We start from the raw sequence: 25,764 nt of genomic DNA, 5'->3' as shown, positions 1-25,764 counted from the left end.
GTCCGTTAGTTTGAGCACAAATCAGACGTGTTCACACAAGAGGCGCTGATACATCATCTGAACACAGAGCTGATCAGGTGCAACAGTCAGGAAACTGTGTTAGAACAGCAAATATATTTATTTTTAAATGCTTTTGAAATGGCCAGCCACACTTAGAAAAGGTTAGTGCAGTGCTTTAAAACACAGAGGATGCTGAATTTCCTGTTGCTGTGACAACGCTCCAGATAGAGCGAGCGTATCAAGAGCATCTGAATGCCCTCCTTTAAAAGGTATTTGCTTCATCATTACTGGACTGTGAGGGCAAACTGTTGACCCTGGCACTCTGCAAAATTACAGCTATATTCAGAGGTGTTGCGAAATTAAATTATGGTTTATTATGTCTACCTCGCGGAGTTGTTGGAGGGGGTTAAAGAAAAACAACACACTGGTGTTTTTTTGTTGTTTTTAACCAACTCTGAGTGCGCTCTGAACCTCCGGTTGACCTGCAGCTGCACCCTCCTCTGCCATAGGGCTGAAAACAAACTCTCTCTCAGGTCCCAAACACTGGATAACATACCTTCTCTGCAAACGATAGAGAGGTTAAGCATCGAAAACTTTATCGCCTCAGCTGTGACAGGGAAAGTCGCCACTGACATAGTCTCCTCTTACTGCTGGGACGCCCTTTACTTTACTGTAGCAAGGTGGTTGCAACCCGCCGCTCCCAGGTATAAGTGTGTTTATCTGTGTGACGAGATGATCTCCGTAAAAACACCTGGATTTAAAGCAGCTTTAGGTGAAGGTGGTTAAGCTGCGGCTCCTCTCTCCTCTTACTGTGCGGTCCTTCTTTACGGCCACACAGATAACATCGAGGACAAAGACGGCGACGTGACCGCTTTTGTTTTTCAGGCTCGCAGGTTGGTGCTGGAGTGCTGATGCAGCGAGGTGGTCCTGCATAATAAGTCGAGGGAGAGAGGGGGAGCCAGACACCGGGGACTGTGATTAACTCTCACCTATACTCCGAAGAACAGCGAGCCATTAAAGCAAAATTATTTCTCAATTTAATTTCCGGGCAGGCTTTGAAAGAGAGCCCGTTTCTGGGAGTGGTTCCAAAACAAACCCCAGAAAAATGTAGATGCGCCGCTCCCCGTAGGAACTTTAATGCTTGTGTAAATAATGTCTGGGGTACTGTGTCTTGTGTTGTAACGATTAGCTCTTTGCAGACCTACAACTTGATATGTGACTGCTCTCGGTTGCTTTGTGCATGCACTGTCACCCTGGTCAATAAGAGTCTGTGGGAGAAAAATGAAGCGTTGCGCGGTGGAGCGGGTTTAAGTGTTTTGACTCGAGGTCCGTGTCATGGCAGACAATGAGCCCTGCATGCTGATCAGTCTTACTCAGAACTGCTCTCCCTCTTTATTCTCTCTCTGCATGACCACCCACTGGACTCACACAGACTTAGTGGAGGAAAAGTAGTAGGAAGGTTCTGTATTCATGGTGTTAATCGATACTTGTAGTAGCTGCAGTAGAAGCAACGGTTTGAGGGATAGCTGTCCTACTCGAGTAGTTGCTGTAATAGTAAATAGAATCGTAGTAGCAGTTATTGTAATTCATTCATTCATTCATCTTCAGCCGCTTGACCCTGTCGGGGTCGCGGGGGGCTGGAGCCGATAACAGCTGACGTCGGGTGTGAGGCGAGGTTCACCCTGGACAGGACGCCAGTCTATCACAGGACACATAGAGACAAACAGAGACAGACAACCATTCACACCTACGGGTGATTTAGAGTCATCAATGAACCGAACACCTGCACGTCTTTGGACTGTGGGAGGAAACCGGAGAACCCGGAGAAAACCCACGCAGACACGGGGAGAACATGCAAGCCGGGAACCTTCTCGCTGTGAGGCGACAGTGCTAACCACTACACCACCATGAATGATTAATCATAATTAATTAGTAGTAATTCTAAACATATGTTATATAGTGGTAGAGGCGTGAATGTAGTAGAATAAAAAATGTAAGTAGTAACAGTAGAAGAACTATTAGTGGTAATACTACGTCGTAGAAGTTGTAATCAAGTCAACTAGATTTAATTGTACATACTGTACAGGGATCAATGTTTCTTTAATGTGGTTTTTGTGAGATACTCATTGATACTCATCGATAGGCAGTGTTTTTCATGGGGCGACTGTGGCAGTGGTAGAGTGGGTCGTCCTCCATTTCAGAGATCAGCGGTTTGATCCCCACCTCCCCCGGTCCACATGTCAAAGTGTCCTTGGGCAAGACACTGAACCCTGAATTGCTCCCGGTGCTGCAGATGTGTGTGTAAATGTGGTGTGAATGGTTAGATTAGATGGTTTGTAGATGTCCACTGCCATCAGTGTGAATGTCAGTGCGTGACAAAAACTGTGAAAGTGCTGTGAGTAGTCAGAAGACCAGAAAGGCGCTTTATAAATACAAGTCCATTTACTATTTTACCTGCAGTAGATGGCAGCGCCAGTTTGGAGAGGCAGTGAGGGGTATAGACCAACAGACGGGTGAAGCAGCTGTAGCAAAACCTGCTTAAGTCACATTAAAAACAGCTTCACTTAAAGAAATCACTATCAGTTTAAGTTTACATGTTATTTAGAATATTTTCACTGATTTACCTTTGCTGTCAAAAAGAACTTTCCTTTGGTTTTACATTTTCTCAACGTATTCCTAAACATGAGCACAACTTATTACGAGTGCTGCCCCCGTCAACAACAGTGCATCGCTTAGCTTCCTTGTCGGTACTCGGGCCTCCTTCTCCAAACTGGGATCATGCTAACACTGAATATAGATACGTACCTCATACAACCCTGCTACAGAAATATCATATATATATCATATCTTTAATATAATAATGCCCAATAGCACCAAGTCAAATTTACATTAAGGTATAGACACAGTGGCAGTGGCATTAGTATTTACTATATATGCATAGGGGAAGTAGTTGTGGGTTCAGTGCCTTGCTCAACAGCACCTTGGCAGTGCCCGGGAGATGAACTGGAACCTCTCCAGCCACCAGTACACACTCCATTCATGGTCCACACAGGGACTTGAACCAGTAACCCTCCAATTCCCAGCCAAGTCACCTACGGACTTAGCTTCTGCCGCCCCCTAGTAGTGCTTTTATAGTAACAGTAATACCCGTTGATGTTGTTATTGTTGTAGAAGCAGATGTTGTAATGTGTATTTCAGTCGTAGCAGCTCTATCACATGTATGTCTGTAGATAACACTGTTACCTAATAGTATTACAGTGGTGGCAGCAGTTTATCCCACAATAATTGACCTCTTTCCTCCCAAATGTGTCATTATAGTGCATGCGATTTGAGCAAACTGACCCTTTAAATTGATATTTGCTAGAGCATTAATACTATTAAAAAAAATACAATTAATTCAGAACAATATCTTTGAAGAAATTGCTACTTTTGTGTCATGGTTACAAGAGCATTTAACTGGTTAGAGCATAAAAATGAGACGTTAGCCAGTTAGCACCGTGGTAACCACAATAAAAGCTTTTCTAATCTGTGTTAAGTTCTGCAAAAAAGAACGAAAAGGGAGGAAATCAAAGGTCCTTTTTGATTTTGTGTCACCAGAAGGAACTCATTTCTAATGCAGCCTCTCTGTAAAAGACAAAGAGGCTGATGAAGCGACGGATGTACAAGATATTCCCATGAAAACTTTGCAGCTTTAATTAGACAAGACGTTCACAGTTCACAGTACAGTGAAGGCTAATGTAGCGTGTGTAGGTGTGATGTATTCTCAAGTCTCTGTTCTACAGTTGATCAGTGCACTATGAATAGACACTGTGTGTTCATGTTCACTGCCTTCTTGACTCACATCAGTCCTCATACTGCACCACTGAGCCTGAAACGCTCTGAGATGTATGTAAAGAAGAACGGTTTCAATACTGAGACTTCTATTTTACTTTTGTCTTCCCTGTTGGTGAAGGAGGAGCCGTCCCCTGGAGGGTCTCTCGGTAACTGGCAGCTCTGTAGGTGTGTGCGGTTTTGAGTGTGTGTGCGTGCGAAGGCATATCTTGTTGTAAGTACGAGCAGTCGGACTGACACGCGTTGCGGGTTTTTCATTTTCGGCAGGTGCCTTACATGGCAGGAATGGCAAACCACACACATACTTCCCCTCTGGGGTTGTTTGTTCGCGTGTGCTCTGAAACTACATTAATCTGTCTCTTTGGAAACTATCTCTCAAATAGACTTCAACGTGTTTAAACGGGTGACGTTCATTCGGATACTTTTAAATATCACTAAAGGCGTCCCACAAGGTTCAGTGTTAGGTCCAGTATTGTTCTCCATTAACATAAATTATATTATCCCCTCGTCTGAATCCTGTAATTTCCGTTTATGACACAGTTTTATATTGCTACATGACCACTAATTATTGCTACATGACCACTAATTAATGGCATATGCATACAGAGAGTCCCACGGTATAAATGCCTAGGCTCTTTCTGTACAGATATAAGAAACGCTTCCCTGTTCAGTGTAGAAAAAGATGTATCAAGTCTGTTTTTATCAATCTTATGAGTATATCATATATGTGAAAGCTGCCGCCTCTACACTGAAATCACTCCATGCCGTCTACCACTCAGCCCTGAGGTTCATAACTGGTGATCCTTGCAGCACCCCCCACTGCCATCTTTACAAAAAACGTCAGCTGGCCCTCTTTGTCTGTGAGGCGAGAGCGGCATAGGGTTTTTATTCATCTATAAAGCTTTAATACAGATGCTTCCGCCCTGTGTCTCATCCCTGTTAACTGTGAACTCGCCCTCAGAACAGGTTATTGCTCCACATACCACTATTCAGAGCTTAACTAGGTATATGAGTTCACCTTATACATGGAGTAACCTGCAAAAGGCCATAAGCTTGGACTCTCTGCCATCACTACTGCTGTTCATAGGCCTTATTTCAGACCCTAATTGATTGTAAAGGCTTTTAACTGTATTGTGGTTTTAAGTAATTTGAATTACTAACATGTTATTCTTCCACAAAGTCAAACTAAGCATATAAATGTTCATATTTACGCCCATTTTTGATCTAAATCGGTTAGTGAGACAACGGTTAATGGCGTTGTAATAGCACAAACAGCATTTAAACGTTTACCACAAAGTTTCACATGAGCCGTATATTTATTCAAGGACTTCCTGCACTGACAAATGCGTGTCATGAAGAGACGGTTGCCATGTTGACTCATGGCAACCGGCGGAGTTTCTGTAGCAGCTGGTTTATGTCTCATTTTGGAATATTTTTCCCCGTGCACATTGCTTTAGAAAACAATCTCTGAGACGGCGCACATCCATGTATTAAAGCCATCATATCTGAGAGGGGAGCGATGCTGGCAGCACCTCGATTGCGGCTCATACCTTGATGCTTCACAGCTGTAATCAGACACGCGACTGCACTCTGCTACATAATATGCATGCATACTGTTCCCTGTGCCGTGTACGTGGTGTTTAAGGGGAGAAGGGTGGGGATTAAGTGCAGCGTTTGAGGTTGTTTGGGTTGATTGGACATCTTGTTTTTCTCCACAGGGATTGCAGGTGAAGGCAGATTATGTTCCCCTGCTACAGTCCCTGGCCTCGTACGGATGGAGGCTCACCTGTGTGCTCCCGACTCCTGTAATCAAGACTAACAGGTAATGACCCTCATCTGAGTATTAAAGGGACATTAAGTAAACTATACCCTCCAACGACCCCTGTTGGCAACCTGAAGGAATTGCTACAACAGCGACTGCAAGCCTCTGTGTCACATTTGAAGCTTATAAGAAGTATTCAGAATAAACAGCTGATCTCTATTTAACTAATCATGTGACTTATTAAACCATTTAGCTGAGTTATGAGTCTCCTGGGGGGTGAAACAGACACGTATTATTCTAAAATAATGGAAATACATTTAAGAAATGTGCTAAAATGGAATAAAAATGAGTGAGAGCTATGAATAAATAGCCCTCAAGACAAGTACCTCGAGGTTTCACTTACTGTAGGTACGATACTTTATTATATTCCAGCACTGCTCCTGAATTATTTAAATTAAACGGGATTATCTGGAAAGCACATTGTCACCGAGTTTGAATTATTGTTCTTAGTTCATAAAAAGTTGACATTTGGAAGTTTTCACAGGATCACGAGGAAGTCGCTTCTTCTAAGCTGAAGTAACAGCTCTGAGTCACTGCAGTGTTCACACGTACACTTACACACACGCCTCTTCAACATTGCGTGGAAGTCTGGGACAGTGCCAAGGGAGTGGCAGACCGGGGTGGGGGTTCCTCTTTTTAAAAAGGGGGACCAGAGGGTGTGTGCCAACTACAGGGGTATCACACTACTCAGCCTCCCTGGTAAAGTCGACTCCAAGGTGCTGGAAAGGAGGGTTCGTCCTATAGTTGAACCTCAGATTGAAGAGGAACAATGTGGATTCTGTCCTGGACGTGGAACAACGGACCAGCTCTTCACTCTCGCAAGGATCCTGGAGGGGGCCTGGGAGTGTGCCCATCCAGTCTACATGTGTTTTGTGGATCTGGAGAAGGCATATGACCGGGTTCCTCGGTAGATACTGTGGGAGGTGCTGCGGGAGTATGGGGTGAGGGGGTCACTTCTGTGGGCCATCCAATCTCTGTACACCCTGGTTAGAGCTGGTTAATGTGGCCCGGGAAAGGGAAGTTTGGGGTCCCCTGCTAAAGCTGCTGCCCCCGCGACCCGACCCCGGATAAGAGGCTGAAGATGAGATGAGACTTACACACACTTTGATATTGTTTTAGTTTTTTCTGTGAAAATAAAAAAGGCAAATGTCGCTCCTGGCTTTAATTAGGTTGTTTTTTTGTTGCGGGGGAGGCGACTCTGAAGTTCATACAAGACCTCCAAAGTGTTTCTTAAGAACTGCGAAGCTGCAAAAACTCGGCCTCGTGTGAAAACTCATCTAAAGATGTTATAAACCTGTAGCAGGCATTAACGACTGTACATGCCACGGTGTCTGTTTAAGGCATCGTTCAAAGAAATATGACAGCTTTCAGGAAGAAACTGACCTAGATCTGTGCCAACTTCAGCTGAGCTTCACGTCGAGGAGCAGCTGGGAAAGTTTAAAAGCAGCAGCTCTGACTGTTGGTGGAAAATCTCCTCACTGATATGTAACGGTTCCTCGGCTAAGCCTGTGCTGACTCATCACTCATGGCTGCTGTATGAGTGTACATCCGCTTATGGTCAAAGGCCTCGCATGTTCTCCAGGCACCCTGAGGAGCTTCACTTTGAGACAGAATTTGTACTTCAACATGCTGCACGTGCACAGCACCAGTCAAATATCTCACTGAAGTCTCGCAAAACCACTTAGAAACCACTCAAAGAAATAAAAATAAGTATAGTTTTTAAGTGAATACAAACATGAAAAGGCTGCTTTGATTAAGGGCGCACTCCCACTGTCCGCCCGTCCCGTGCCCCGTGCTTTAGGGTCCTTGTCCCCCCCTCCAGGCCCGTTTGTACTCACACTACCTGGGCCTCGGAGAATGCTTCTTGCTGCCTATACGTCATCACGCCGTAACACGTCACACGCACAGATCTTTCCGTAGACCTCAGAGTTTTTGTGCGTCTTGTCGACTGTTTTTGAATCTTTTCATCGACCAAATCTGCAGTTAACACTCCACCTCCGCATCACACCAACGTGAACCTTTCACCGCCATTGTTTTAAATGTCCGCGCATGGTCCTTCTTTTTTCTATGTCCCACAGAAAATGACCTCAGAACAGCCGTAGGCCTCGTGCTCGTACACGTGCAAACGTGCTTTACAAAAGCCCACCTCTCTCAAACGGGCCGTGGTCGGCCAGCTGGCCACAGCTAGGCGCGGAGCGGTTGCACTCACACTGGTCAAACGAACTAGACTTTAGCCGTGAAACCTGTTTTGGCCCGGTACAGATGGACAGTGTGAGTGCGCCCTAAGGGTCGGATATTGTTTTAATGTGGAAGACAGCAGTTGACCGAGAAGGATCTAATACTTAACTGTAGACTGTAACTTTGGAAGATCCTCACCTGACTGAAACCTTATGTCAGATTTTTGTTACCAAAAGACGAAGACTGAAATCGGATCTTTTGCGGTCAGTTTGGACAGGAGGACTGATTACAGCAACCAGTGACAGTTTAAATATACATATGTGCGTGTAAGTAGGCTATTGTTTTAATATGGACTGTGAATCTGTATAATGTGTCAAACTGATGTAGTGTACGTGCAGTATTTCCGTCAGTACATTGACCGATTGTTTGCTCTGCTCCCACCTCAGCTGGTCATGTTTACTGCTCTTTCACAGCATAGCTGATTAATTACCTCTCTATTTTCATCCTTTATTTTTTTCTACCTCCCCCCCTCTTCCCTCTCTCTCTCTCAAAATGCCACAACACAACAGCACAACATGGCTAATTAATCAGAGTCGGCCTAGATACAGTACAAGACGGAGCTCATTTCTCTCCCTGCCTTGAAAACATTTGTGCGCGCCGAAATAATGGTTGATGATCTATTTCAGATTAGCTATTTCATTACACTTGTTTTTGTGCTGTTGACTCCTCCATTTTAAATAGCAAATTTGCAAATGCACATTTTTTTTTTGTGTGTAGTCTGAGGGTTTGCAGACGGCACTTCATCTAGAGGGGTTGGATAAGTGTCAGCGATCTCAGCCGCGTCTGAAATTAATGCTAACTGGTGCTCAGCGGCTTCTCCACACAACATTAATTCATGTAGTTGTCGCAGAGCATGCATTCCCGTTCGCTGCATTCAATTAATGTGGACGGTAATTACATTTCAGAGCCATTAACAACAGTGAATGTGAATTTCTCTACGTTGACTGGGGTAAGAGAACATATGACGAGGAGACAACATGGTTCAGACAGATTAGTTCATTACTGCAGGTATCAACATTTGTTGGAGATTAAACAGCGATTAACAAATTATATCTTGTTCATTTTGGAGGAAAAGATCGGCAATTTGAGTACAGCATTTGATCTATCGGGGTTTTTTTCCAAGCAGAGGTTTGCAGCAGAGGTGTTCTGTAGACTCTTTCCCTAAGGATGAAGCCACCAGCAGGTACATGCACCCATAAATAGACACGGGTCACGGCTGTTCTATATGGCTTCGAGTTATAATAGTGCGGCTGACACTGACAGCCAAGAGTAGGTTCAGTAAAGGCCTGTAATTTTCTAAGCCATCCACTACTCTCTGGCTTAATGGGTTGGGGCTTTTGCTGGGAACTTCGGTTCGTTTTCAGCTTTGATTTGCCAGGAAGCCGTCCAGCATTCTTGACAGCCTCGAAAATAGCTTTTGGATAAACGGTGGAAGGAAGAAGGTAATGGAAAAAAGAAGTTGTGGTAGGCTTTGGATGGTTTAGATAAGTAAGCCTTCTGCTGGAAAAGTCTCTAGTCCATTTGATGTTGAGAAAGGGAAGATTTGTAGCAGGCTTTTAGGGTTCTGCAGCGATCATAAACCTGCCATCTCTCCTCATGTGCAAGGTTGAGCCGGCAGCTTAACTTTAGAAAGCATCTAACCTTTGCCTGTATGTGTGTGTGTGCGCACGCATGTGCATGTGTTATTGACCTTGTGTCAGACGGCAGCACAGGACGACATATCTTCTTTTAAGCCATGTCCGATAATAGCGAAAGATAAATCGACAGAATAAAGCAGAAACAAACAATAAACCTGTCAAAAATATGTCCGTCACAGGAGATACAAGCACAGAGGCAGCTAGTTGAAGAGAGAACGCTGGACTCAACAAAAGGGCTGTGCACGACGTAAACGAGCAGACGAAGAGATGAGAGTGAGCGTGAGCGTGAGAGATGGGGAGAAAGAAATGAATCTGCATTTCCTGCCACGATTATTAATCTGTCAGCACGAGTACTTGCACACATAATCCTGGAGGATTATGTTTGGGGAGTTGAGGAGAAGAGAAGAAATACATGTTTTGCACAAGTTGCACACAGACGTTAGAGGCAAACGTCAAAATCTTGCACGTGAAATATTGGTTTCATTATGAGACTCGAACGTGAGGGGGGAAATGACACTGACAGATGACAGGCAGTGAAGAGGCTGGGCCACAAATGTGAGTCTATATCTTTAAACTGTCAGATAAGGGAGTTGAGCTTTAGAGGTGGCCAGCCATCAATCGACTATCTTGATGGAAGGTCGGAGAGAGTGTTGATCAATCTGCGTTATCACAGGATTTAACGTAAATGAAGTACACATATTTATCTTGGGGTCCTGCTGCAGTTTGTCAACCAAAGACATGTATAAATTATGAATAATCTGTCAGTGTGTTGTTTTTTTCTACATGTTTAAAAGCGGAGAGACTCTATTTTCATGTCCCGTTCTCATTTAAGTAACAATTTTTGATTAAGGAAATACAATATCCTGTTGATTTGACAACATTTTCAGCTGATGTCCTCTTCTCTTTCCCTTTCTCTCCGTGTCTCTATCTCGTAGTGATGGAAGTCTGTCCACCAAGCAGATCGTTTTCCTGCAGAGACCAGTCTTGGGCCGAAAGAAGAGGGAATCAAAGGTACGCGCCCTCACATTCTTCTCTGTATTTCTTGGCTAATGTGGATGTGGGGTCTCACACCAGTCGTTCAGTCACCTGCTTGCCATATATCCAAAACCAACATCACCTTTTGCCATCTCCAATTCCACAGCTGTTTTTGTTTTAAGTAGCCAAACACACACACACACACACAGCGCTGGACAAATGTGAACAGACTCCTCTGTGTTTGAGATATGCCGAATTCCTCAGCAACAGACAAATGTACTGTTTGGAGAAGCAGGGTCGGCAATGCTTTCTCGGCGACCCTGAATAGTGGCGATAACCTCTAAAGCTAACCTTTGTCCGCTGTGGAATGAATCCATGTTGATGCACTCTGTGACCCGAATTGAAACTGCAGTCACAACAACAAATTTAATAGGCCTTAAGACTCAGGGAATTGCTAGCATTAACAAGATTTATTTGGCTGTTTCCTTGCAGTCTATCCGAGTTCTCTTTATCCCCGCAATGTGTTGAACCCTGCAGAAGTTGTTCGGGTAATTGAGGACATATTGTATTAAATCTTTGCCTGTTTGTCTGGTCAGACTGCAGGCCTGGAGGCCACTAATAACTCCCCTCAAAATGGCCTCCATTTCCTTCCTGGCATCAATGAAACTAATTTGAATTAGCTTGTTATCCCAGTGCAATATTAGATTCACTGTGATCCATTCTTAATTAAGTCTGGGCGCACTGCTTTGTGCCCAAAAGCATATTTTAAAGAGTTACGATGCATCTCAGTAACATTCTCATGTAAAACTTTGAATGTTTCAGAAACTGATCTTCAAGCCCCGGAACAAGTCCAACAAGAACTGCATCAAAGACCCGGCAAAGAACAAGAAGAAGAAAAAGACAAAGACTGAGAAGGATGCAGAGGATCCAAAGATTCTCGATGACCGAGAAAAGGTTGAGAAAGAGGAAGACAAGAGCAGGGATGAGAGGGTGGACGCGACGGAGGTAGAGGCAGCGAGAGAAAGTGAGACATCGAAAGAAAGGGAGGTGATGCGTGAGGGGGAGAGAATGATTGATGATGGGGTTAATATCAGCATAGAGACTGTTGGACAGAAAGAGGAGGCAGAAGACAAAGGAGCGGAGAACAGCGCGGAAGAAGAGGGAGAAGAAAAGATAGCGCTGGATGGAGAGGGATCCCAAGAAACCGGAGAGCCTTTAGAAAACGGGGAGGTCCAAGATGTGACGGAAATCGCTGTGACTGTCGAAACACAGAGCGAGACCAAAGAGGAGGAGCGTGAGGGTGTAGCAGAAGTTGTGATCGAAAACGGGGTGGAGACGGACGAGGAGAAAGACGAAGGCGAAGAGGTCGCGATCAAACGCAAGACAGAAGAACCAGCGGGCGTGGAGGTCATAGCCAAGGAGATTGTGGCGGATTCACAGGCCACTCCGGCTCATCAAAGCCCAGAGGAGAATCAAGAGTAGCCCCGAGCCGTCCAAGTCAAGGATTTCCCCCGCCCTACCTCTCAAATTCCCCATCTTAAGAACTGGTTCCCAGTGTTGTCCCTGATCCACATTAAAGGGGGCTTCGAGGCCCCGTCGCTGCAGCATTCCCCAAACCTACAATCCTTCATAGACAATTCCCCCGCAACCTGCGATAGTGTAGCTACAGAGCGATTTCATGGAACTGCAGACATCAGCCCTACTGTATAACCACACATACTGAATGTATATATATCCAAAACAGGAGGTCATGGTGCAGGATAGACAATGTGGAGACACTGGAATAACCGAGTGAGGACTGTCAGGGGGTTGAATATTGAGAATGATGCCATGATCAGGTTAGGAGTGTCCTCCCGTTACTTAAAAAAAAAAAAGAAACAGTTTAAAGGCCTGGTCACACCGGCGAAATGTGCGGCAAAATTACACCGCGATTAGTGGGTTGGTTTGTCAGGGCGATGTGTGAATGTCTCACAACCAATCAAATACCCAAAGTAAACCGAAACACTTTGTGGTAAACTTTGAGAGAACCAGAACGAAGGAGGTTAGCATAGCTCGTTAGCCGTGTTGCGCCTTCTCTTTTTATGTAACTGCTCCACAAAAGAGGCACAAAAGAGAGAACGTATTGCTCCGTTAGCTACCAAGATGAAAAGCTTGCTAACTGTCAGTCGGCGTATTGAATTAAATGGTGTACAGACCTGAGAATGAGAGTGAAGTGAATGGTCCAGTACAGAGAAAACAGAAAAAAGTCAGAGAGCTATTGAGACTAAACAATGCTAGCGTGTTAGCATTGGTAGTATTAGCACGTATTTGTAGGGTCAAAACCTCCCACTGTCAGTAGAGGAGTATGCCTTTCTGGGTTTTCCTCCGGTGTGTCACGTTCAGCATCGGACATCTTGCCAGAAAACAGGGTAAATAAACCGTACAAGCAGGAGGCTGGTGAAAATGTTACAGCGGTTGCTTCTTTTACTAGAAAATATCTGTTACTTATTCAGTCTCTCTTTCAAACGCGGCGCCGACTTATTTGTAAAGCGATGTCCGAGCGCTGCTTGGGCAGGGGCGGACAGAATTTGTGGCTGAGATGACGAAGCGCAGAAGTTACCGATAAAGGGGGGCGCACGTGTTAGCATCGCGTCTGTAAAGACAGTCGAAAATTAGCATGTGCCCGGGTAACATAACTGTTGATGGGAGCTGGAGTCGATAAATCTCTGTAGCTACTGCAGATTTACTTGTTCCCGGGAATGAATGCTGATTTTAACCTTTCCCACCAAAGACAAAAGCCACATGTTAGCGGGTGTTAGTGGGTTTATTGTCCAGTGGGAATGGGAATTAATTACGCTGTGACCCGGCCTTTAATGCAGCGAGGAGTGGTACATGATTCCTAATGCAATGTAATGTAAGGGTTAATTAGGTAAACTGGAAGAACTGCAGTGTTAATGGATCAAAGAAAGTTCTTGCTTTTGAAGAATAGCTTGAGAAACATAATCGCTAATAGTAGCATCCAGATATAGCCTCTGTTTTCAGTTTATGAAGCTGAGAAAAGACAAGTCAGCGCCGTAATCCGAGAGGCAGAATCTTGACAGGCCGCAGTGCTCATCTGCACGGCTGACAATATAAGGGCAGGCTTGCTCAGAGAGGCATCTTCATATGATCACAGACTGTACCACCATTTCCCCGTTCGTTCGTTCTGCGCACCATAACAAGTTGTGATGAGGGGGAAACTTGCAGGAGAAGGCTGCTAGAGGTGATGGGAAAGGCGTTTGTTGCGACAGGCAATCCAAGGTAAGGTGAAGAGATAATTGTTTACGCGGAGCTCTAAGCCGTCAAGTGCTTCAAAGAGAGCCGATAATCACTCTTTGGTGCGGTGTGCTAAGCTCACCTTGCGCACAGAATGTTCCATATTCAAAGGCGAGTCAGATAAGGATGTGAAATTCAGCTGAATGTTTGGAGCTCGGGGGCACAACTCATATTTAGATGCACCTAGTTAGCTTTCACGTACCGGAGAGAGGATTTGTTTCCGCGCAAAGTTGCATTTTTAATTACATTTCCAATCAATGGCCACAAACAAAGGCTCTCGTCGGAGACAAGGTTAAGCTCTACGGTCAGGACTGAACCGTGTTTACTGAAATCAGAGCTGGAGATTGAGAGAGAGAGAGAAATTGAGACATGGAAAGACGCTGAGAGGAAAGACCACTGAGCGTAAGAGAGTCAAATAAAAGAAATGAAAAGGCTTGTTGAGAGTAACGACCATTCCCCGTTGAGTTTCCCTTTCGTTATTTTACCTCCAGCTCTTAAGCACTTCTCTCCAGACGTAATTTCTGACAATAACTAAGTCGTAACGTGCCGTTTCATGGCATCATGTAGCTTTCCATTTTAAAAAGGGGGGATGGAGGGAGGCAGAAGGGAGGGAGGGAGGGAGGGAGGTGGCAGCGTTCACTGCGTAGAGCTCTCATTAGCTCGCTAATGGCTTTTGCCGGTGAGGTGTCTGTCAGGAATCATGAATTTATAATGGGGGTCACGTATTGGGGGATGTATTGACAGCAAAACACCTCCATGTGTCGAGCAAAAAGCCGCCACACTTAACGGTGATGTCACAGGGAACCATTTGCACTGATTGTGTTAAAAATGTTAGATTACACACACGTCATCACATCAGAAAAAAAACTCTTTGTTAAGAAGTTAGCGTTCACTTAATGAAGAGCTGAAACTACCTGCTGTCCTGCCTCACACAGACTGTAGTTTGTCATGATTTGGATCTTTTGTTTTTATGAGAATAGATGAAAACGTCTCCTTTGCGGAGATGAGACTCCGCAGTGACGCACGAGTCAGATGGATCACGCCGAATAAGTGCTCTCCTTAACGAATCCACCCGCCGCTGAGATTCTTTTCAATGTAAAATGGCAAACGTGATTTTTGTGTAGAGTAGAACATGAAAACTGTGACCAGCTTAGCCTTATTACTATACTGTAAATGCCCCACGACCTGCTTTTAGAGATGTCTTTTAGAGGTGATTTAAGTGTTATATGTTTGTTATAGTCAAACGGGGGAGACCTGCTTCGGTCAGTGTTGGTGTTTTGAAGCTGTCGTTTTATTACTGGAATTCAGAGTGAGGGGATACGAGTGTTCGTCTATATGAAGGTGAAATGTTCAAGTTATTTTTGAAGATGTTTTTTTTATATCATTGTGAATGTTCTTGTTTTTGAACCGAGAGATCTTATTGCGGGCTTTGTGTCGCCTCTGCTGCTGCGCTAAAGCTTGCTAACGTGTATCTCTGACTGACGCTTCGAGCTACCTCCCGAGGGCTGTTGTTGGTTTTAGAGCGCGGGGGGTCGCCGTGTGTACGTGCGTGACCCCCCCACAAACATACGCTCCTTGTCCTCTCACCCTCCACTCCACTGACGGAGTGCAGGGCCGTGATCGCTAATGGCAGACAAGGTCAAGGGTCGTATTTGAGCCAGAATGGATTTTCCACAGCTGTACACAGGAGTTTGCACGAGCACATATGACAAATAACCACTCTGGTAATATTGAATTAAGATATGAAGTCTTATCATAATATTCTCTGTGGCGTTTTCTTTTTTTTTTACTCTCTCAGCTGCTTTTAGCTTCAGGCTGTTTGAGCTTTAATAAGCACTTATTGTATTCCAGAAATATGTTACGCTCCGTCTCGCGTCAGAGCTGCCGGGGGAGCGAATCAAACTCAGCTGTCACTTTCACGCGTTTTGTCAGAATGTGACAAATATGAAAGTATGAAAGGCGACACCCGAAGAGGCCTTTTCGATAGCAGACGAGATCGTAATATTTGAGAAATGTCCCCGCTGAATCCCACTCAACTCGTTTTGTCAGATTTAATCAATTCCTTCACTCTCCCTGGCATTCGGATAAACATTTTAACCGTCATTTATCTGTTTTAGGCATATGAATTGGTTCCAGTGTTCCTCTCTCCTTTCTTTTTCTCTTTAAAATCGTAAAAACTGTGACATTTATTCCCCTTCGGCATCCTGTGGAAACAGACGGATCGCATTTCACTTTATCTAGAAGAGCAGGTTTTTGGAAAATCAGTTAAGCTGCGAGGTGATGACCATGACCGCGTGTTCGACTCCCACTTCATTCCTGTCGGACATCCACAAACAAGGACGATAGTAACCTTGACAAAAGTTACAACCGGCCCCTGCGTCCGCCCGTCCTGCCGGAGGCCGCGGCCTTCGGGGCCCCCGTCTCTCCCTGATAAGAGCTGATTGGTGGCGGCGCGGTCCAACCTCTGACACGAGTACACTCCAGGGACTGTGGGTGATTGTGATAAATTTTTTTTGTCGTGGTCGTGGTCGTCTGGTGAAAAAGAAAAAAGAAAAACACACACAGGGAGGGAGAGAGAGAAGCGAGGCAGGATCTCCCACCTCATCAGCTAAATGACGCCGAACCATGTTAAGTTAGCCGAGCGTGAACAGAAGGAGGCCTCGGACTAATGTTAGACTTAAATATACATTTGCAGCTCTCTGCCCATTCGTGTAAAAAAAAAAAAAAAAAGAAAGAAAAATACAGTTTCTCGTCTTCTATCAGCGTAATCGTCTCCGAGCCTCAGTAGCGGCGCTGGTGCAATCGTTCTTGGTAACGCTATAAAGAAAAATCAGTCATTTCCTGTGTGCTACTATGATGTGAAATGGGCAGAGTAGAGATGACAGAACATGCTACAATAGGACGCCGTCATGTTCCCTTTCTTCTGTGTTGTCACTTTAGCTTGCTCACAGCCTCTGGAAAATGTATTCTTAGGTTTGTTTTGTCTCTGATGTTTTTTGTTTTGATCTATCACCTCGGCTGCCATCTTGAATGTTGAGTATCTTTGATCACGTGCCGTCGTCACTCGCATGGCAGCGTTTGCTATCGAGGAGGAAAAGAAGTATTCTTTATCTTTGCTATCCTGAGTACGTCCACATTCCTATTGTTCATGACATCTGTACAATTTGTATATTATAAAAACGATTTATATTTAATGTGTACACGCGTCCTTGCTTCTTTTGTGTCAGAGGGAATAAAGAGGCTCAAGTGCAAAAGCTTTGTGGGGAATTCGATTTCACTCATGGGCTCATTAATGCGGTTTCATTTTTCCAGTTGGAGGAGATTAATGTACACAGCTGCATACCTCCAGCAATCAGGGATGAAATCAGGTCCATTTAAGGTGAGTCCAAATGAGAAATTGAGTCAAGAAGACAAAACAGGGTCCGATTTCTTCTTATCATTGTCAAATTATTGTTCACAATGAGAGACAAGTGTTTGGTTTGGTTTTAAGGTAAACAGGAAACACATCCCCAAAGCAATCTCACTCAAAAGCAACTGGACTTGGTTATTTGTCTGGGAAGACGTTTCACCTCTCATCCAAGAGGCTTCATCAGTCCATGTACGCATCTGACCAGGACCAGGACCAGGCTGGGACTGGTCCAACTAACTGGTGTGGAGATCCAGGTATTTAACCTCTCACAAGGCCGATGATGTCACTGGAACCCTTTGTTCTCCAAGTGCCAACGACCGTCGTTAGAGTGACAGTCGTTGGTGGGAAGTAGGTTTGGACTTCGTTAGTGCTGGTCCAGTCCCAGCTTGGTCCTGGTCCTGGTCCTGGTCCAGTCGTTGGTGGAAGTAGCTCTGGACTTGGTTAGTGCTCTATTGAGTCTGAACGACAGTTGTTGGAGTCAGAGGAGGCCATTTGTGAACAGTTGTTCTTTGAGGTTAGATTGTTGAATCTCCTGAAGGGATGAAAGGGCAGCATTGTAAATTCCTCCTCTGTTTAGCGTTGGTTTCTCTACTTTTGCATAGACGGCTTCTTTTACCCCTCGTTCAAACCATCTGTCCTCTCTTTCCAGAGGACAGGAAACAGGAAACACACATTTGCTGCAAGTTTTAGTCATTTGGTAAAATCAGGACTGAAACTAAACCAAACATTTGTGTAGAAGTTTACAAGATAACTGTGCGTATGATATATTTCCACACTCTAAAACGAGGACGCGTGGCTGCTACGCACAAAAGTCACACTGTGGGAAAACGAGCATTACCTGCACTTATATGTGACATTAAAGAATATACCTCTAAGGGGAACTGACCACAGAGTAGGGCTGCAACTAACCATTATCTAGAAAATGTCAGAAGAGTCCACCCCCAGTTTCTCACAGTGCAACGTGATGTCTTCAAATGTCTTCTTTTGGAAGATATTTGGTTCAATATGATGTGAAGCAAGAGAAAAGCAGGAAAATCTGCACATATGAGGCTAAAAACTGCATTTTCTGCCATTTTTGGATTAAACATTACTGTGGTGATTAATTCACTCATCATTCATCTTCAAACGCTTGTCCCTGTCGGGGTCGTCGGGCTGACATCAGGCATGAGGCGGGGTCCACCCTGGACAGGACGCCAGTCTATCACAGGACACATAGAGACAAACAGAGACAGACAACCATTCACACCTACGGGTGATTTAGAGTCATCAATGAACCGAACACCTGCACGTCTTTGGACTGTGGGAGGAAACCGGAGAACCCGGAGAAAACCCACGCAGACACGGGGACAACATGCAAACTCCACACAGAAGGGCCCCAGCCGGGATTCAAACCAGGAACCCTCTCGCTTTTAATGAGTCATCTAATTATTGCAGCTCTACTCAAAAACAATTGGGCTAGCTGGAATTTTATTGACATTGCAATATGAACTAGTGTAATATCCAAATGTGTTAAGGACAAAATATGTGTCAGCCGTCTGAATTAAAGTTTTAATCCGTAAGAATATAGATATGTTTTATGTAGCGGCCACTTTGGCGGTAAGCTGTAATTGCAGGCGAGCCTCTGCGACCTCATCTCCCAGAGTTCCTATTGAAACCTAAAAGCGTCGACTGTATGACGTCAGTAGATTGTCAGCCCACGCCTGTACGATGCTCCACACTGACAGGAGGTCCGTATGGAGAAGGGGAACAATGTAAACACTTTCACTAACTGTGCGGTGCATTGGATTCAAACGTGGGAAAGTCGCCACAAACACTCAATTTTCTCAGATGAGCAGCAGATACACTGATACGATTGATTAGTGGGTCATAGGATCGATCACCACTGTTTTAACTCACTCTCTGATGGATAGTAAGTTAGCAGAGCGCTAACTAGATGACAATCTCATGTACTACAACTTAAGTACTGACATCCCGGCATATGAATCATACCCTACAGACAGGAAAAAACCTTAGTTTGGTACAAATCATCATAATTCCCACATCCTGAATTGTATGAAACCGTTCAGCAGCCTGACCACGGAGCTGACTCTCCCGTCTGTGAGAAACGCACCGCACAGAGACACAAGTCACATCATAGGAAAGAAATCTGCAGATGAACCTTGAGAATCAGCGCCACAATGGTCACGGCTCGAGCTCCGTCTTCGCCATTAACCAGCAACAACAAGTTGGGAGAAATATTATGTTCTAGTGGCACACAAGGACAGCACACGCTGCCCTTGGAGATAAACAGAAGGGAACTGAACGATGAAATGACAACGGCAGTCCACTGAACATTGTCTAAATACACAAAGATGCAGAGTGAAAGAACTCATTTTCGGTTTTCTTTTGGGTTTGTTTTTAAATCCTCTCCATCTGGTTGTTACTTTCATCACTGTGAGACCCTTAGAATAGATCAACTTAATAGTTATAAACACCCAAACGCCACAACAATACCATTCATCTCGCCGCTACATCAAAACAATGCCATTCAGACCCAAAACTCTCCCGCGTGCATCAATATTTCACATCGAAGCTGAGGCCGGCAGCCGTGATAATAACCCTACGGTGTTTTATGAACAGAAGTATATTTACAGTTGAGTCAACACAGCCGGAGTGATCTATAAGTCATGAGCTCGGGGCCCCGGGGAGCGTAAGGTCATTAAGAGGAGGGCTTTGCCTTCAACCCAAACCACCACATCCATTCTGTTCACTACAGGAGGCGTTAATTGCTCCTGAGGCAGATCGGGGGCCGCTGGCGAGCGTCGACGCCGGTCAGACACACACTGAGGCTGTGGGTTTGGACTTTAGATGTATGACCCGCGGCGTTACATCCCTCAGGTTCGACTCCAGGACCCAGAGGTAATGCTACACAATGACTTGCTGAGGCTGCAGCTTGTTTTGAATAATGAAGTTCCTCCTGAGAGGTGAAGAAATGTCGGTTTCATGATTGTGGTTCAGAACGCCGTAACAGCATTCAGGCTATTTTGATCCATTGCAGGTCTCTGCGGTTCACTAAGAGGTGGAGCTGTATGTCTGTGCCAGGTGTTCAACACTGAATTGATTGATCCAGAATTCATTTCCATAAACTCAGCCTGTGATTTTTGTGTTGGATGTGTCCCGTCACACTGGTGAGGTGTGGGTGAAGGAGCCCTCTGACGCAGCACTGCCATCCAGTGGCCGTACGAGGCCCGGTGCAGTGAAATGGACCTGAACAGGCGTCCATTAGTGCCTCGTCTCTAACTCATCACATAAAATGACAAACATTTGTAGGTTGCAGCTTCACCTATGACACCATTTGCTACTTCTCTCAGTTACAGAGTTAAAAAAGATCCCTTTATGATTCTTGGTTGGGCTGGGGGAAGAAATCAATGCACTTAAGGATCACGGTTCTTTATATTTTCATTTTTTAGTACCTATTTATTTAGTACCTTGGGTCCCTGGGTAAAAAAGATAAATAGTTATAAGTTGAGGACATCTCTTACTACAGACACACAATCAAGTATTTTCACTTTGTCAATGTAGAGCTGTTCCAAAGTGAAAATGTCATATTTGTACCTTGAAGTTGCTTCATCTTTGAGACTTGAGATGCTATAAAAACACATCGTTGCATAATTCCTGATGATGACTGATGTATTTGACTTCAGGACATCTCTGACTACAGACAAGATGAATATTTAAAATGTTTAGTGTATCATTGTAGAGATTTTCCAAAGCAAAAGTGTATAATTTAACCTTCACGGTCCCATAAGGTTAAAAAAAAGTCAACAAAAATCTTAATAAATCCTGATATCTAATCTTAATACTTGTAGAATTGTAACACTTAAAAATCACAACACATATCACACTGGCACCCGAGTATGGAGACAGGAGAAAAGCAAATATCATCCAGCTCTAATGCTAAATATCAAAGTTTTACCTTTTATTTATTCCCCATAAAGGGGCACTCACACACAGTACTATACAATACAATACAATATTATACTCTAGCATAATTACAGTAATGCTACTTTTAATTTACTTTACTCGTAAAAAGATAAAATAACTCAGAATGTACCTCTATATAAAGGTACGTCTGTTAAAATACCTTTATGTCTGAACCCAAGAATACATTTTAAGTTGCTATACTCAGACTTTTGCAGCCTGTGCATGCAGCAGATTATCAGTGATGCTTTTACAACCGCCTCCCTCAGCACAGACATATCATTAACCAGGAAACACCAAAAACAACGAGCATTACACAATAAATAACCTGCCACCTCTCACTGAATCAGCTGCAGGATTAAATATCAACACAGAGAAGTATGAACGATATAAACTCCACAGCAGCTGCAGCAAAACCACACACACACACACACACACACACACACACACACACACACACACACACACACACACACACACACACACACACACACACACACACACACACACACACACACACACACACACACACACACACAATGTACTGTAGTGCAACACGCACAGGCGCACACACCAACACACACCATGCACTATAGTGCAACACGCACACGCAGACACACACACACCATGTACTGTAGTGCAACACACATGCACACACAGACACGCGCACGCGCGCACACACACACACACACACACACACACACACACACACACACACACACACACACACAATGTACTGTAGTGCAACACGCACAGGCGCACACACCAACACACTCCATGCACTATAGTGCAACACGCACACGCAGACACACACACACCATGTACTGTAGTGCAACACACATGCACACACAGACACGCACGCGCGCACACACACACACACACACACACACACACACACACACACACACACACACACACACACACACACACACACACACACACACACACACACACACACACACACACACACACACACACACACACACACACACACACACACACACACACAATATCTGTACAGTTAGTCATACCATTGGTTTGTTCTTTCTTTGTTTGTGTGTTTGCTGGTTTGTTTGTTTTACTCACCTGTCTGAATGTCCTTTTGTGCCTCCTCTTCATCCTGAAGTCCTCCTCAGTCTGTTTAGTTGTGTAGTAGTTAGTTAGTTTGGTTAGTTCCAGTTTAGTTTAGTTTAGTTTAGTTAGTTGCAGTTTCACTTCTCCTTCGGTCGGAGTCCAGAAATAAAATCTCTCTCTCTGTGACTGACCACAAACAGCAGAAGAGTCTCACACACCTCACTGAAGGTAGAAGTTCCTCACTGAAGTCACCTGCATGATGATGAGCATGCTAGCATGTAGCATGTAGCATGTTAGCCAGACCCAGCATGCACCTGTGTGTGTGTGTGTGGGTGTGTTTGATTTGGGTCACTCAGCATGCAGGCCGCCCATGAAAGCACTGATTCATTTTTAAATTGGTATTTATTTATTTTACCAATGTACAATAATGCTCTACTTATGTTTACCTTTATAATGGCGTAATTCTTTATTATATTGAATTAAATTATATTATTTCGTTCCACTCTCAAATGGTTTCTCATGCCCATACCATGTGAGTTTTGGTTGTAGGATGTAGAACCGGTAACAAACAAGCCTCTTGAGACCGTCCTGATCTCTGAGCTCCATTGTGGGGTGGCTGTGTCTCAGTGAGAGAGTGGGTCGTCCTCCATTTGAGAGATCGGTGGTTCTATCCCCCAGCTCCCCCGGTTTGTTGAACTATGTCAAAGTGTCCTTGGGCAAGACAATAAATGTGGTGTGAATGGTTAAATTAGATGGCATGTAGATGTCCACTGCCATCAGTGTGAACGTCTGTGTGAACGGGTGAATGTGACCAACACTGTGAAAGCGCCTTGAGTGGTCAGAAAACGAGAAAGACGCTAAGTACAAATCCATTTAGCGTTGTATTTTACTCGCAGATCAGTCGGGTAACGTGTTGTGAGGAAAATTTGGAGTTTGGGGTTGAAGTTTGCCAAGTGCCCGAACCAATCAGAGTTGGTTTTGAGGCAGATTTAAGTGTCAAAATGAGAAGCGACTGTTCAGTGTAAACAACATGGCGGCTTCCACAGATGAGATGAGCGCAGCTTTTAAGCCGCTCACTAACTCTTTTTTCTCTGGATCCTTTTGTTGAATATGGACCGGGCTCCTGAAACTGGGCCTTTTATCCATAAATTCACGTTTAACACAAACAGCAAATATACTTTACCAACAAATTGTTTACTTTCTGATCTTTGCCTCGACCGTGTTAGTACGTGATACGCCTAGTTGATCTGATTGGTTGATTTGGCCCATATGCTGGTGACAGACAGATGGTTTATCCAATCAGAAACCAGGATTTTCACCCCTTCCCAAAGGATCTCCAAACGAGAGTTCAGATGGATCTGCTGAGCAAATGAGAACCATGCGAATCCATCCATCTGGTGGAGTCAGGTTAGTCACCAACTGGAATCAGTACCAACACTTTTCCTAGATGCCTGCACGAGAGTTGCATATTTTATAATATATATGATATAATATATGTAACTCAGCCGAAACAAAAATTTAACGGGCAGGGAGGTCTGATGAAAGACGTGACTCATTCATTCATTCATCTTCAACCGCTTATCCCGGGGTCGGGGTCGGGGTCGCGGGGGTTGCTGGAGCCGATCCCAGCTGACATTGGGCGTGAGGCGGGGTCCACCCTGGACAGGACGCCAGTCTATCACAGGACACATAGAGACAAACAGAGACAGACAACCATTCACACCTAGGGGTGATTTAGAGTCATCAATGAACCGAACACCTGCACGTCTTTGGACTGTGGGAGGAAACCGGAGAACCCGGAGAAAACCCACGCAGACACGGGGACAACATGCAAACTCCACACAGAAGGGCCCCAGCAGGGATTCAAACCAGGAACCTTCTCGCTGTGAGGCGACAGTGCTAACCACCACACCACCATGTAGCCGGAAAGACGTGACTGAGTTGCATAATTGGAAGTGTAGGACCCGGCATTTTTAAAGCTCTAGATAAACGATATGTCATTTCTGCTTTTTCCATTGTTATCTATTGTTTTTCTATCACATGTCAACCTGCCAACTCTATGGAACAGCTGTAATAAGGTTATTTAAATGCATCTTATTCTGTCTGACAGTATCAATCAGTGAGGTTGATTGTTTAAACGAAGTAACGTCTGCTCTGTTTGGACAAAAGACCGATGGGCACAGTTGTACTTTACACAGTTAACTTGAAATGAGCTCCTCTTTCCTTTTTCATTCCTCCTCCTGCTGATATCAGCCTATCCGTTTTCTCCGAGCAGGCCAACGAGCGCACTTGAGCGTCTAACTTCACTAAGTACACTTTGAACTTAGATATGAGGTCGGCTCGAGCGTAGTCGTTTTCACAGCAGAGCGGCACCCTGCAGCTGTGTGTGAAAGACTATAATCACTTCGCCCTGACTTGCAAAATCTCCCGAAAACCATTACCACAGTGTTTTGATAACGTGCTCCAGCTCCCTCCCCGACCCGCCGCACACACACACACACACACACACACACACTCTGTGAGCAGATTAACTACTCACCGATTAATTAACACAATTACCTCTGTGTGTGCCAATCGGTGTCTTATCAACCTTTGTCAGGCCTTAAACTGTAAATTAATTAATACCCCCCCCTCTTGTCATTTCTTAATTACTTAAGTTCCAGCAGGAATTGCGGGAAACGCCTGCGTCAGCGGCTCTGTTGTGTGCTCGCGCTTATTATGACTTTGCTGCGAGCTCATTGGCTCATTGGACAGGATATGGAAACATGCTGCGTTCATGCGGAGGAGAGGTGATGAGGGGAGGACATGATGTACATGATTTACTCCCCATTTTTATTCTTTTTTGTACAAATGTACTGTGTCCTTGCGTGCTTAGAAAGGCGCCTATGAATAAAACGTATTATAATTATTATTTATGTATAAAGAGGCTCTTCAGACCTGTGTCTGATCTGAAGCGGCGCCCCTTAATCTTTCTGTTTTCCTGCTTAAAGTGACACTCAGCTTGGTTTCAGCTTGGTCTGTGATGGACCTTAGATGTCCGGGGCTGCACGCGCGCCACACTGAGTGGATCAGCCTCCCTTCGTCGAGAGGCGTGGGTAACCCGCTGAACCCCACTCGTGATAGGGATTGGGGATTGCAATTATTTCCCATGAACGTGGAATTCCCAGTAAGCGCGGGTCATAAGCTCGCGTTGATTAAGACCTGGTAGCTCAGTCCATAGGTGACTTGGCTGGGAACTGGAGGGTTTATGGTTCGAGTCCCTGTGTTGAGTGTGGACTGGTGGCTGGAGAGGTGCCAGTTCATCTCCTGGGCACTGCCGAACCCCCAACTGCTCGAGGCGCCGGTCACTGGCAGCCCCCGCGCTCTGACATCTCTCCATTGGTTGCATGTAGGTCCTGTGTGTGTGTGTGTGTGAATTGAATTTCCCTATTGCGGGATGAATAAAGGAATTCTTCTTTAGAGAGCTGGATGTTTTGACAAATATCTGTAAGTTTACTGCAGCCTGCTCTAAACTGTGATCTCCG

At 44.7% G+C, this 25,764-nt stretch overlaps 1 protein-coding gene across 2 annotated transcripts in view; it reads left to right on the top strand.

Annotated features, from left to right (window-relative positions):
• rftn1b (raftlin, lipid raft linker 1b) overlaps positions 1–14,330 on the top strand; it is a 129,806-nt gene extending 115,476 nt beyond the window's left edge. For both annotated transcript variants that reach the window (XM_083918605.1, XM_083918604.1), the window contains exons 8-10: positions 5,550–5,653; positions 10,464–10,539; positions 11,326–14,330. In XM_083918605.1, coding sequence (XP_083774731.1) covers positions 5,550–5,653; positions 10,464–10,539; positions 11,326–11,985 — 840 coding nt within the window. In that variant the 3' untranslated portion in view covers positions 11,986–14,330. The remainder of the gene's footprint in view (positions 1–5,549; positions 5,654–10,463; positions 10,540–11,325) is intronic.
• Positions 14,331–25,764: the final 11,434 nt, after the last annotated feature.

This window comes from Echiichthys vipera (assembly GCF_963691815.1).
Source record: "Echiichthys vipera genome assembly, chromosome: 8".
Taxonomy (NCBI): Eukaryota; Metazoa; Chordata; class Actinopteri; order Perciformes; family Trachinidae; genus Echiichthys; species Echiichthys vipera.
The sequence above is the reverse complement of the archived record's forward strand: the minus strand, read 5'-3'. Positions and strand labels throughout refer to the sequence as shown.